Source organism: Vicia villosa, unplaced genomic scaffold (assembly GCF_029867415.1).
Source record: "Vicia villosa cultivar HV-30 ecotype Madison, WI unplaced genomic scaffold, Vvil1.0 ctg.000455F_1_1, whole genome shotgun sequence".
Classification (NCBI taxonomy): domain Eukaryota; kingdom Viridiplantae; phylum Streptophyta; class Magnoliopsida; order Fabales; family Fabaceae; genus Vicia; species Vicia villosa.
In genome coordinates, this window is record NW_026705217.1 from 793,883 (window position 1) to 808,627 (window position 14,745).

General features: G+C 31.5%; 1 protein-coding gene across 1 annotated transcript; it reads left to right on the forward strand.

Annotated features, from left to right (window-relative positions):
* Positions 1–11,205: 11,205 nt before the first annotated feature.
* On the forward strand, positions 11,206–12,564 carry LOC131628429 (large ribosomal subunit protein eL43-like). The gene is made up of 5 exons (XM_058899260.1): positions 11,206–11,323; positions 11,549–11,588; positions 11,940–12,028; positions 12,162–12,244; positions 12,330–12,564. The coding sequence occupies exons 1-5, from the start codon at positions 11,321–11,323 to the stop codon at positions 12,391–12,393; spliced, it is 279 nt and encodes a 92-aa protein (XP_058755243.1). The 5' UTR covers positions 11,206–11,320; the 3' UTR covers positions 12,394–12,564.
* The last annotated feature ends 2,181 nt before the right edge of the window (positions 12,565–14,745 follow it).

The following is a 14,745-nucleotide window of genomic DNA, read 5'->3' on the forward strand; positions in this document are numbered from 1 at the left end:
ATATTAGATAGTCAAATAAATACATAATTTAACTAGGCATGTCAAATAAGTTATTTTTTAGTGTTAAATAATGTGCAAAAATAAGAATATAAATTTTAAATTACACTGGTTTTATTGAAAATGAGTGTAATATAGCTATGTAGTGACATATTAGATAATAATATGAAATTCTTTACGGTTATTACCATTTTTGTCCCTTGCCATATGGGTGACTTTTGGTTAATTCCCTGTAATTTTATTTTATTTTGTAAAACTAACCTTGCCAAATCAAGATTCTTTAGTTTTAGACCTTCCAAAGAAATGGGACATGCCATTTGCTTATGTGGCGCGCTGATTGTGTATTTTTTTAAATTTTTTAATTTAATATACTGATGTGGCTTTATTATACTTATTTTGGGTGACATCTAGAATGAACCATCAACTAAATGGTACATTGGTGGACCATTTTTTTAAACCATCCAATTTTTTTTAAAGGTTGAGATGAGTGAAAAATAAATTGAGAACACATGTATCTTTTCGTACACAATCCCTTACCATACCTTCTCTCTCTCATAGCTAAGTAATTTTATTTAAATAAAACTGACATAACTGTTGAGCTATTTTTCTGACAACACGACATGCCACCGCCATGGCTCTCATTTATCCATGGTTTTCCTCTATACATGTTGTTGCTAACTCGTGCACCACAATCTCCGACTTTTGTCACAAACTACGCCGATCTCAACTCAATCAACACCTTAATTGTCCTACTTTAGTTCTGAGTTAATAATACATTGCCTCAATAAAAATTATTTCATCAGCGATAATTTCGTCTTCTTTTTTTAATGTAATTGAATCCTGATATTTATGCATGTTTGTATCTAATTATTTTGAAAAAATTATTGAATTATTGATTTATACAGTAATATCACATTGGACAATTTGTTGTTTTGAGATTTTTTTCTAAGTAGTAACAATTTTAGTGAGTGAGAGAGAAAGGAAGGCGTTGGTACTTATGGGAGAGACAAGAATCGTGTGCCACAATGAAAGATATATATATAATCACATAGGTTTAATTAATCTAACGGTGAATAAAAGTGGTACATGGGTGAGGGTCCTAATTGAGCCCTCATTCTAGAAGTAACCCTTATTTTGAATTATTACACCAAGTAGAAGACACTACCACTAGGCCAACTTGTTCTTTATGATTTACTTTTCTGCTGAAATGTATATATTACATATTTGCTATATTTCATATTTCCATAATAATTTTTGTTTAAACTAATTAATTTTACATGTTAATAATAAAGTAATATATATATATATATATATATATATATATATATATATATATATATATATATATATATATATATATATATATATATGTGTGTGTGTGTGTGTGTGTGTGTGTGTGTGTGTGTGTGTGTGTGTGTGTGTGTGTGTGTGTGTGTGTGTGTGTGTGTGTGTCTGAATTATGAATAAATTATGAATAATGATGTAATTCATAAGAATATTAATAAATATGAATTATTGCTATGTCTCAAATATTAATTATTAACAACATAATATATATTGAAATTAAAATTAATACTAGCATAATTTATTTTTAAAACATATCAAATAATAAAATTTTAATTTATCTTATAATAAACATTAACGTATTAAATAATAACTTTTTAATAAAATATTAAAATTAATTTTTTTAGAATAAACTGGAAATTTTTAATATTTTAAAATATAATATATACATTTTTAATAACTTGTTTTAAAATAATATTTATCTCTAAGTAACTTATTTTTGAAAACAAATTTATTTTTTAAAATCAATTATATTATTTTAAAATTTAAATCATTTTAATAGATATTAATTTTATTTGAAAAATTATGATTACAATATATCAAATATTAATAAATAACAACATAATATATACTTAAATTAAAATTAACATCATAATTTATTGTTAAAATGTATCAAATAAGAAATTTTAATATTTTATTAGTAACTTATTTTATTTAGAATAAAGTGGAAGTTTTTAATATTTTAAAACATAATATATACATTTATTAATAACTTGTTTTAAAATAATATTCATTTACTAGTGACTTATTTATCTATTAAAATTAATGTATACATTTTAATAGATATTAATTTATTTTAAAAATTATTATTACAATATATCAAATATTAATTTATAACAACATAATATATACTGAAATTAAAATTAACATCATAATTTATTATTAAAATGTATCAAATAATAAATTGTTAATGTATCTTATGATAAACTTTTAATATATCAAATAATAAATTTTTAATGAAAATATTTAAATTAATTTTTTCAGAAAAAACTGGAAATTTTTTAATTTTTTAAAACATAATACTACCTCTGTTCCTTTTTATAAGAGACAAGTCACTTTTTAGATTCATTGAATAACTAATGTATTTGGTCTGTTTATAGACTAGATACATTAATTATTCAATGAACCTAAAAAGTGAATTGTCTCTTATAAAAAGGAACAGAGGTAGTATATACATTTAAAATTAATTAGTTTAAATAAAAATTATAATGGAAATATGAAATATACCAAATATATATATATATATATATATATATATATATATATATATATATATATATATATATATATATATATATATATATATATATATACATTTCAGCGGCAAGGTTAACCATAAACAATTAGTTGGCCTAGTGGTAGTACCTTCTACTTGGTGTAGGTAGGTCATGGTTTAAACACCCACTATCGACATATTTGAATTAAAATATTTAAAAAAAAATACACAATCAGCGCGCCAAATTTTATATTGAGGTAAATCAAAAGTCGCTCATATGGCAGGGGCAAAAATATTAATAACCCAATTATTTATTTCAAAGAATAACTATATTCACCCTTTATTTAAAAAAGTGATAATTAAGTATAAATGCGTAAGGCGTTGACATTCTCATATATATCATCAAAAATTAAATATTAGTATTTTTCCTATTAAATCATATTCTTTTTTTCTTCTAAAAATATGTTATAAATACTATTTTTTGTATAAAAAAATTACTATCTATATTCTTTAATCTCGTGCATAAAACCTCATTTTAGTTTTTTTATGGGTTTGGCGAGGGTCATGTTTGATATTATAAAATAATATTATTTGAATAATTTATTGTAATATAGTAAGTAACTTAGTAACTTTTTTAAAATAAAATAAAAAGAAAATAACATGTGTCTCGTTAAGGCACCTAAGTTGGTAGCTGTATAGGGACATCAAGTGCATGAGTGTTAGTTCGAACCCACGATATTCCACTTGTTCATCTTTAATTAGGCGAATTCCAATCACTAGGTGAAGGTGCGTGAACAAAAATAACACAGTTATTTTTATTCTGGTTCACTGTTAAGGAAGTTACTCCAGTCCATTCGCCAAGGTGATTTTGCCTTATCAACAAGGACTTAATCCACTATAACAAAACTGGTTATAGAACCACAATAAATATTACCTATCAATATTGTAAACCACAACAAAGACTAACTTTCACTTGTTGCAAACCACAAAGTCTAAATGTCAATGTCTTTTTGGGAATTCTGACTAAAGCTCTGGTCTCTTAATGAACCTTCAACTTTACTCATTGAATACAAAGGTTTGTGTTTACAGAGTTGCTTCTTGGCAAATTACACAAATTTGAAATACAATCAAATAATACAATCAAATTCGAACAAAATCTCACTTGCTGATAAATGTTCCCTTACTTATAAAACTATACAAAGAAATTATCAGCGTGATTTTAGCAGCGTTTTAGCATAAGTTTTGTAAAGTTGATAAATGTTCTACTTTGCCGTCTCTTTTTTATATATTTGTCACACTTTTCTAATCTTCCAAGTCTTCATTTTATAGCTTAAGAAAAGAAGTTTATTGAAGGGTAGAATTAGAATATTTAATTCCAGCTATATTATTCCAACGGTCAGTGAGAGAGTGATAAACAATACTATACAGTACTACTGACTGAACGCCACCCTATTTGGGTAGTGGAATAGTAGATACCGCTTACTATTTCCTCACGTGAATCCAAATCTGAACTTTATCTTATAATATTCAAAGGCTTTAGATAAAAAGATGTTGAAGCATGTTTAGAAGGATCAAAATATTGAGTTACTAGAACCTAAGTTTTCAGAGTCTTCGGAACTTGTTCAAACAAAACCTTATCTTCAGAGTCTTCAACACATGGTCTTCAAATCTTCAAAGCCTGAGTCTTCGGAGTCTTCAGAATTTGTTAATCTAAAACCTTGTCTTAAAAACTTCAGCACTTGGTCTTCAAATTGTTAGAGCCTAAGTCTTCAGAACATATTCATCCAGAACCTTGTCTTTAAAACTTCAGCACTTGGTCTTTAGAAGTTTTGTCTTCAGAATATTCAAAACTTGTTCTTCCAAAACCTTGTCTTCAGAGTTTCCAGAACTTGGACAACAAAATCTCAGAGCTAGAGGAGGCCTTAAAAGCTCTTTCATGAGAGTCTTGTTCAGAAGCTCTATCACTAACGTTCATCAGAACCGTTGTTATAGAAGCATTATAGAACTTTACTGAATCTATAAACACGCTTGTTTCTTCCAGAGATCAGAGTGTGTTAAGTTCATAATCTGATAACGTCACACACCTTTTCTTTAGAGGTAGAACCTGTTAGCAAAATCTACACACTAGACATAAACCATTATAGTACTAAATTGCTCTCTAAGATATCATGTAATGCTATTATCAAAACATAAGGCCAGATGCAAAGCCAAATCTTGTTCTTACAATCTCCCCCTTTTTTATGATGACAAATCCATGTATTTTGATTAACAATTTATACTAGGTTTAAATCACATAAAACAAATTCAGAGTTAGCTAAGCAACCCCCCCTGAGAATGATACTCTCAAAATTCGTTTAAGCTTATACAAAGGCTCCCCCTGAACTCAAGACTTACAAAATAATTTTGAAGTATAAGAGAGGTAGTGGGAAAGGAATACTTCCTTATTTATAATTCCATTAGAGTTTGACTATATATGTTTAGTTTTTCATCTTAGATCCTGACTTGCTATCAAAATATAATGAATTGACAGATACTGGTTGAACCTTGTTAATAACCTTGTTGGTAAAACCTGTTTATGAATATGCATTAAGCTTCAGAGTGAAATATTTGCTAAGCTTTAGAGCGAAATATACGCCAAGCTTCAGAGCGAGGTTCTTAGATCTTTTATTATGTTCATAACATTTGAACTTTCTGGATTTTAAGATCTTGAATAGTCTTCTGACTTTCTTCCAGTGTTTTGCATGTCTATAAATTTCAATGAACTTTTGCAAAGTTCCTCAGTCAAACATGTTAGACGCAAAAATATATTATATCATTTATGGGAAAGATCTTAAGAGAATAGATATATCAAAAACATGTTTTACTTCTCCCCCTGTGTTAGAAATCAAAAAGAATTTAACAACATAACCAAAAAAGATAACACTTCATTGATTAGTCTCAGAAAGTACGTAATTTGCATAAAACAAAAGAAGCTGGGGTCCAAAAGAACAAAGGTAAAACAAAACAAGGCTAAGATTTTCCAGACATATTCCAGGAGATCTCTTGTAGTATCTTCAAAATCCAAGTGCTTAATGTTTGTTGTTCTTCATGCTACTTTTCTTCTTGCGTAAGCTTATGCCTGACAAAGGCCTTCTCAATTCTAAACTCTTCCATAGATTGTTGAAGTAGAGCACACACATCACTAGAGCCAGATGCAGGTACTTTCTCCACACCAGAGGTATCACCAACTAACCGCTCAAAAGAAATCTTAGCCTGAGTGAGATCTTGTTGATCAGAAGCAGGCTCTTCAGGAGTGGGAACTTCTAGAGCAGGTAGATAATGCATTGGAGGAGTAGGAGCAGGCTGGCACACAATAAACTCAGCATTCATTTTCCTTATAACTTCCTTAAAGTATAAGAGCTGAACTTCATAAGCGTTGAAGTGCATCACTTGCTTGAAGTCATTCTAGAGGAAGTCGGTCTCTTATAGACTCAACCCTTCAGAAGAAGCATCTACAAAGATATGCATACGATCTACAACCTCATATTCAAAATTGAGTAATAATTCATCAGAGGGAGGTGGAAGTATGTTGGTTCGAAGAAAGAAGGGATTGTAAGAGTGGAGTAGGGATATGAGTTTCTATCAGGAGCAACAATGATTCTGAGAATTTATTCTTTAGAATATTGAACTAGTTCCATATATTCAAAGTTGGTTAGTGAGTCGTCTAAAGCGGTGATAGGTTCATCTATGTAAGAAGAGAGGATGAGGTTTTGTTGTTGGAATTATAAGTTGTTTGTGGTGTTTGAGGGTTGTTTAGGAGACAACGGAGAGGCTTCAGAAAGCATTGCTTCAGAGGAATCCATTTTTTAAATAATTTTGTTACCATTTCTTCTTGATGATGTCTACAAGGTATCCGAATAATATTGTTGGCAGGGTGAGCTTTTCTCCAGTAGTAATGAAATATAATGCATACTTCTGATCCACCTCAAAAAAATCTAGAGCGTTTGAGGAACCTCTGGGTTGTACACAACCTCGAATAATTTTAAACTAGATTCTTAGATTCATGGGAAGATCAAAGGTACGAACAAAATATTCTCTATTTAAAAAGATGAGAGGACTGATCTCAAGCATTTTTTTGTGCACAAGCAATCCCACTTGCTTTCCTAATAGCAGATGCATAGCCGAAACACCTAACTCCTTCTCCATCATGTTGAAGAAGTTTTGCAATGTCCTTTTCAGAAATACATATGTCTTTTCCCAAGACTTTTGAACAAATGTAACCACCTAAAGAGATAAACGCATGAATATAAAAATCTTTGACCAGATCAAGATAAATTGAACCTTTTAATCGATCAAAAAAGGTTTCCCATCATTAAGTCTTCAAGACACTAGTGAATTCGTACCCATTAACTTTTAGATTATCGAAATCCACTCGTATCTCGTAGAGAACATATAGTTGTTCAACCGTAATGGAAAGATGAATTTCTGAGTCTTGAGGAGACAAAGAACCTTTAAAAGACATTTGAGAATTTGCAACTTGTTGTTGTTGAGACATTGTTGAAAATGAACAGAAACATGAACAAGTTTTTTAGGGTTTGAGAGACTTTAGGGCTCAAAACACGAAAGTGTAGGGTAATAGTAGCGAACATGTATGAAGTGGAGTGAGTGGGTTTTAAATACAGTTGACATTGATGACAAAAGCTTGAATAGTGCAAAACAATATGACATGGGGTAAAGCGAATAGATTTTAACCTAATCCTAAAAAGAAAAATTTGTTTCACAATACGTCACATCAAAGGAAAACGAGCTTTACGACAAGACAACTTTCTTTCGCTAAGTCACTAATCTTTCACTATCCTGACAACTCATTAATGAAGTAAATTCTTCAATTTCCTAAGGACATAAGTTTTTTCAAAAAGAGAAAGATTCTAAACTTGGAAGATTCTAATACATGAGAACTTCACTTTTCAAAAGCCTCACATCTCATAAGCGAGACAACGTAAGAAGATACGTACCACATATTCTCTCAAAGAGTTAATTTAGTTCTTCTCGTAATCCTAAAATCCACTTTGTGTTTAGAAGTGCTTCATCTACAGATGTTGGTTCTATGAGGGACACCAAACCCAAAAGAGTCTCTTTAGATGGTTTGAACGAGGGTCTTGTTTTAACTAGCTCAGTCTTATCACCCAGAGTCAATTCTTCAGAATGTGATGGTCTAGATATGTGCTTCCTCGGAAGGTTTATACTGCAACAACATCTGGTTGAACATCTCCAGAGTCTTCTACCTCTTGTTCTTCTGCAGCAGCTCAATTAGCTTCACAACCCGAATATGTAATCTCCAGATCTTAAATTTCTCAACTATCTTTGACTTTGCAGGGTCAAGCTTATCTTTAAATCTAACATGAATTGATTCTTCAACAATACGTGTCTCAGTTTTATATAACCTATAGCCTTTTAAGCATTCACAATATCCTAGCATGATACATTTCAGTGCTTTAGAATCAAACTTGTTAAGATTATCCTTAGTATTCAGAATAAAATAACTACATCCAAATGAATGGAAATATGAAACATTGGGTTTCTTATTCTTCCACAATTCATAAGGAGTCTTACCCAAAATAGGTCTGATAGAGATTCTATTTTGAATGTAACAAGCTTTGTTAACAGCCTCTGCCCAAAAGTTCTTTGCCATGTCAGTTTCATTGATCGTGGTTTTGTCCATCTCTTGCAAAGTCCTATTATTCCTTTCTAGAACCCCATTTTGTTGTGGAGTTATAAGACAGGAGAAATCATGGGAAATGTCATTCTCATCAAAAAGCTTCTCAAACTGTTTGGTTTTTAATTCGCCATCATGATCACTTTTAACGCTGAAAATTTTAGAGTATTTCTCATTTTGCACTTGAGTACAAAAGGTGGTGAACAAAGAATGTGACTCATCCTTGTGTCTACAAAATTTAACCCAAGTCTATTGCTTATAATCATCAATAGTGACTAATCCATACTTCTTACTACTGATAGAAGCAGTTTGCACTGGTCCAAACAAGTCAATGTGCAGAAGCTCAAAAGTCCTAAAGGGAGAAACAACATTTTTAACCTTGAGCGAGGTTTTAGAAAACTTGCTTTACTGGCATGCTTCACAAAGAGCCTCGGTAGAAAAATTCAGATTAGGCAGGCCTTTAACTAAATTAAGCTTGTTCAGCTAAGAGATCTTTCTCATGCTGACATGGTCCAATCGTCTATGCCAAGTCCATTGCTCTTCGTTAACAAACATAAGACATTTTATGTTCTACTCTTTAAGATCGGAAAGTCTAATCTTATGGATATTGTTTTCCTCTTGCCATTGAATAGGATAGAGCCATCCTTTTAACTAACAACTTTACAAGAGTTTTGATTAAAGATAGTATCATAACCATTGTCACTTAGTTAACTTATGGACAGTAAGTTATGCATTAATCCTTCAACAAGCAAAACATTAGTAATGGAAGGAAGATAACCATTACCAATTGTACTGGAGTCAATGATCTTCCCTTTTTGATCACCTCTGAAACCTACGACGCCTCTAGGCTTAAGCTCTAGGCTTTGGAACATATGCCTTAATCCCGTCGTGTGTGGTCTGGAGTCAATGATCTTCCCTTTTTTATCACCTCTGAAACCTACGACGCCTCTAGGCTTAAGTTATAGGCTTTGTAACATATGCCTTAATCCCGTCGTGTGTCTCGAGCAGCCAAAGTCCAGGTACCATGACTGGTGTCTTAACTTTACTGGTAAGTATATCTGCAACATAGATTATTTGTTTCTTAGGTACCCATAACTTATTGGGTCATTTCTTGCTAGTTCTCCTAGAGTTTCTGACAACTTTAGGTTTAGGAGCAAAACAAATACATTTGCAGGAATTAAAGCAAAAGTTTTTAGCTATTGTTTTTGCCTTTGGTTTAGGAGAAGGTGTCTCCTTAGGCACAAACCAGCATAAACAAAATGAGAGTGAAGCACATTTGGTTTAACTTCTTATTCAGAATCAGATTCTTCGTCAGAATCATAACCAATGCCTTTGGTCCCGTTTCTGCTCACGTCATAGATCATCGAAGCCAACATGCTTTTACCTATGACATCATCAGTGCTTTCAGAAGCTTTTGGAGAAATTTCTTTCTCAAGTTTAGAACTCATACATTTAAGAGTGAAGTTTTCATCCTTAAGATAAATGTTTTCTTCATTTAAAATGGAGAATTCTCCCTTAAGCTTACTGTGTTATTCAGAAACAAATTTGTGGACCTTTTTCAGTTCTTTGAATTTGATATGAAGTTCCTGATGCTTTTCAAGAATCTCAAATAAAGAATAAGTTAAATCAGATCGAGATATGTCAGAAAATACCTTATTGATGTCTGAGTTTGATTCAGATTTAGCTCATGGATGGATCTCTTCACCGAATCCTCTAATCTTGGCCATCAACGCCACATTAGCTTGCTCTTCTTCGGAGTCATCTTCTGAAGAATCAAAACTATCCCATGTTGCCATAAGCCCTTTCTTCTTGTCTTTGAAGAACTTCTTATTAGGATTCTCCTTATGTAGATTTTAACACTCGTTCTTGTAATGGCCTGACTCTTTGCACTCATAGCCGGTAACTTTTTTGCTGCTACCAGACTTCCTTAGCCCATAAGTAGACTTTAAGCGACCAGCTGTCCTTCTAGCTCCTCTAAACTTGTTGCCTTGCTTCTTTTTTCATAGTTGGTTGACTCTTTTGGAAAGAAGCAATAACTCGTCTTCATCTTCATCCGAATTTTCTTATGAGTCTTCCTCCTCTTTAGCTTGAAGAGGTTTAGTCTTTTTAGACTTTCGAACACCATTTAGAGCAATAAATTTTCCTCTTTTTTGAGGTTCATATTGTTCCAGCTCTGTCTCATGACTTCTTAAAGAACTAACAAGTTCTTCAAGAGAGGTGTTGTTCAAATCTTTGGCAAGTTTGAGTGCTGTTACCATTGGCCTCCATTTGGTTGGCAAACTTCTGACAATCTTCTTCACATGATATGAAGTACAATGGCCTTTATTCACGACTTTAAGACTTGTAACAAGAGTTTGAAACCTTAAGAAAATGTTCTCAATAGTTTCATCGTCTTCCATCTTAAAAGCTTCATATTTTTTATTTAAGGCAAAAGCCTTGGTCTCCTTTACTTGAGCATTGCGTTCATGAGTCATTATCAAGGAATAAAATATAGACTTATCAGAGTCTCTATTTGTTATCTTTTCATACTTCATATAAGAAATCGCATTCAACAGAGCTATTTTTTATACGTGGATGACAAAAAACTGTTGGATGCATCTGTAGTATGGATCCTCTGCACTTATATGTAGGGATATTATAATGTGTTAAAAAGGTTTTAGAAGGACTGAAACTCCTTTTGAATAGTCGGCCGAAGATTAAAACGGTCAGTCCAAAAGAATTTTAATTTTTTTTAATGTTATTATTCATTAAGATTCATCTGTATGCATTGGTAAGTTAAATTTTGTTATATATACCTTTAATCAATTTTTTTAAATTTTTACTTAAAGTTTTTAACAAAATTCAATGTACATAAAAAATGAATATAGTTATAAAAAAATTATAATTTTCACAAGCTAAAATATAAAGAAGTGTGTCCAGATGCACTAGTAAAATCGGGTATGTACCCGGCCCACCCACACGGATCTCTATAAATACAGCCAAATAGAATTTAGGGTTTCTTTGCCTCTTCCTTTCCATCGCTGCCACTTCCTAGCTCTAATCTTACAGCGCCTCCATTCTCTGTAAAAATGGTACTTTTTCTCTCTTCCTCTTTTGATTTCGATAATCGTCATTCAACTCAAAACATCTCTTTCGTTTTTTCAATCTATAAAGAATTACAGATATAAAGATATACTAGAGGAAACTAAGTATTGTTGAACCCTTCCTCCTTTCAGATTTCCGATTTTCAAGTATTCTTTAACTTGTTTTTATATTTCATCATTGTATGTGATGCTGAATTTTTAACGTTTTTGCAGACTAAGAGAACAAAGAAGGCTGGAATTGTTGGCAAATATGGTGTGTCTTCTCGCTTTAATTATAGTGAAATCTGATTAGTTTCTCGCATTTCAGTTATTGTTATTTGCTTGTTATTATATTCTTCAACGTTTTGGACGGGTTTGTTTGTGATAGGATGATTAGAGATCTATACATTGCTGTTGAGATCTGAATTAATAATTTACCTGCTATAGCTTAGTGAATTTGGACAAGCCACCATTGTTTTGCAACACACTAGTGTACTGTAATTTTAACAATCTTCTATTTTTCTTCAATCTGAAATCAACAACATTGATTTATTAAGTTTTTAAGAGAGCATTTGTTGATATGTGACTATATGAATAGCTTATTTTGTTTGTTTTATTATATTAGGAACCCGTTATGGTGCTAGTCTCAGGAAACAGATTAAGAAGATGGAGATCACGCAGCATAGCAAGTTTTTCTGTGAATTTTGTGGAAAGGTAGACCATACGTTATTTCTGTATGTATTTTTTTAAATTACATATCCTCTGCCAACTACCTAAGCATTAACTTTGGTGGGTTAAATGCTACGTTTTAGAAATGTGGTGTTCTGATGATCAATTGCTTTTGCAGTATGCTGTGAAGAGAAAAGCTGTTGGAATATGGGGATGCAAGGATTGCGGCAAAGTGAAAGCAGGAGGAGCTTACACTTTGAAGTATTTTTTTATTCCCTTTTTTGGATGTTTTACATTTCAAGTTTGAAAGGCAGCCTACTTGACATTGTTATTTCTTTTTTGACAGCACTGCTAGTGCCGTTACTGTTCGGAGCACCATCAGGAGGTTGAGGGAACAGACTGAAAGTTAAGCATTTAGCTTTTGCTTGATGCTCTAGTTTCTTTTAATTAAGTTTAGTTGAATTTCTGAGGAATTTGTACTCCAATTAAACTTTAATTTTGAGTTCTATCCGAGATAGTTAACTTTAATTGTTTGTGCAACTCTTTATGGTGGAGCAAATACATTTGTTGTTTCCTTTTCATTATCTTCAAATGCCTTTTAGTTTCTTTTGATGCTTTTCAAACTAAAGATTAGCTCACCCTGTGGTTATAGGCCTGTGTTTTGTTGTTTTAATGAGGGCACATTAGTATTCTAATATGGCCTTTGATTGTGTTCTGCATAGAGCCTGTGTTTTTTGTGGTTTCAAAGAGGACGCATAAGCATTTTGCAGAGTTTATATACCTGTGATTTTTTTGGCTTTGATTGCATTCCATTTACGTAGATGTTACCCAAATTTAACATAGTGGAAACTCATATATATAGATTATCTACCTAATCACTTGTAGCTCAGATACAAACCAACATATACAAATGCATACATAACAGACTCCCTGCATAAAGTATTATTGTAAATAAGCACTGTAGCATTTGATTTGGCACATACTGTTTGGCAGCCCGGCCATCCTTGAGTATTCATAATTAATGCTTTTCAAGCAGCTTCAACTTTGGTTTAAAAGGTATCTATCATATAAAACCCCAGCTGAATATTTGTTAAATTCTTTTCGTCTTGCCTTTAGGATCCCCGATGAAAAAAAACAAAATTCACCTTCGTGCAAAACATGATTGAGCCTCTCTCACTCACATTTTCTTATTTAGTCAACTGTCTCTTTTGGTTGGTTTGAGCAAGCCTTTCTCACCCATATTTTCTTATTTAGTCAACTGTCACTTTTTGTTGGTTTGAGCAAGTCCACACAGCTCTGCCTTACTTCAACCGAGTTATTTTTCAGGAAAATTATTTCAGAATATTTGTGTTGGCAGAATTTTCATATATATTGTATGTGACTTCGATAAAAGCGCCAAAGCTTGCATAAGCCTGCATTTTGTTTGGAGTATGGAGAGTTAGTTAGAGTTTATTAAATTGATGGTAGTGCAAGCAATTTAACAAACTCTAACTAACTCTACATTATTATTATTATTATTATTATAATCAAATATTTTCTTTTTAGGTTTGATATATATATATATATATATATATATATATATATATATATATATATATATATATATATATATATATATATATATATATATATATATATATATATATATATATATATATATATATATATATTCTCTTACTTTATTGTGTAATTTACATAATTACTATTAATAACTTTCTCACAACTTTCTATTACTAACTTTCACATAACGTGTTTTTTTTTTTAAAATTAAATTTAAATAATAAAGATAGACTTATATTTTCTCAGGACGGGCTGCCATCCAGAAATTATTTATGAAAAAACAAAATTTTCTCATTAACAACCTCTTGTCATTAACAACCTCTTGTCATTAACAACCTCTTGTATTCCAAGTAATACACAATACAATTTTCTCATTAACAACCTCTTGTCATTAACAACCTCTTGTATTCCAAGTAATACACAATACAATGAATTGTATTCAACACCACCTAATTTTACACCCATTATATTCTAAGTTTCTTGAATGATTTCACTTGCATTGTATTGGCCATGATGTTGGTTATTTGGTCTTCACTTTTACAATGATTCAAACATAGCATTCCATTTTGACTTGCTCTTTAAGGTAGTGGGACTTTATTTCTATGTGCCAACCATATAGTTTGACAATATTACCACATCAATTAGAATTAGTGTATCCAGCATGCTTGCACTCCCTTCTATCATCTTTGCACTCCCTTCTATCATCTGTTGCTGGAAACAAAATGCCATAACCCAATGTGCCTTTAAGATATCTTAGTATCCTCTTTGTGACTGTTAAATGTAACAATTTTGGCTTTTGCATGAACTTACTCACTATACCTACATTATTTGCAAGGTCATGTCTCATGTGACAAAGATATCTCAGTGGTCCAATGATCCTCCTATATTTAGCTGGATCAATGTCACCCTTGTCTAAATCCTTTGTTAATTACACTCTTGGTTCAACTGGTGTTGGTGCAGAGTTGTAGTGCTTCATCTCATATCTTTTGAGTATCTCACTAGCATATATTCTTTGATGCATGAACAATCCTCTACCACATTTGTAAAATACAATTTCAAAGAAATATGAGATGTTGCCACGACCAATCATCTCAAATTCCTTCATAAGGTCCAATTTGAAGTCTTTAATTTCTTTTTACGATTACATGTGATAAACAAGTCATCTACAAAGATACATACAATTATCAACTTATTAGTGTTGC

Excerpts from the sequence above, each read along its gene's own strand:
- LOC131628429 (XM_058899260.1), top strand. Across the intron at positions 12,029-12,161 it reads TCTGTGAATTTTGTGGAAAG|TATGCTGTGAAGAGAAAAGC; the intron begins GTAGACCATACG and ends TTGCTTTTGCAG. Across the intron at positions 12,245-12,329 it reads GGAGGAGCTTACACTTTGAA|CACTGCTAGTGCCGTTACTG; the intron begins GTATTTTTTTAT and ends CTTTTTTGACAG.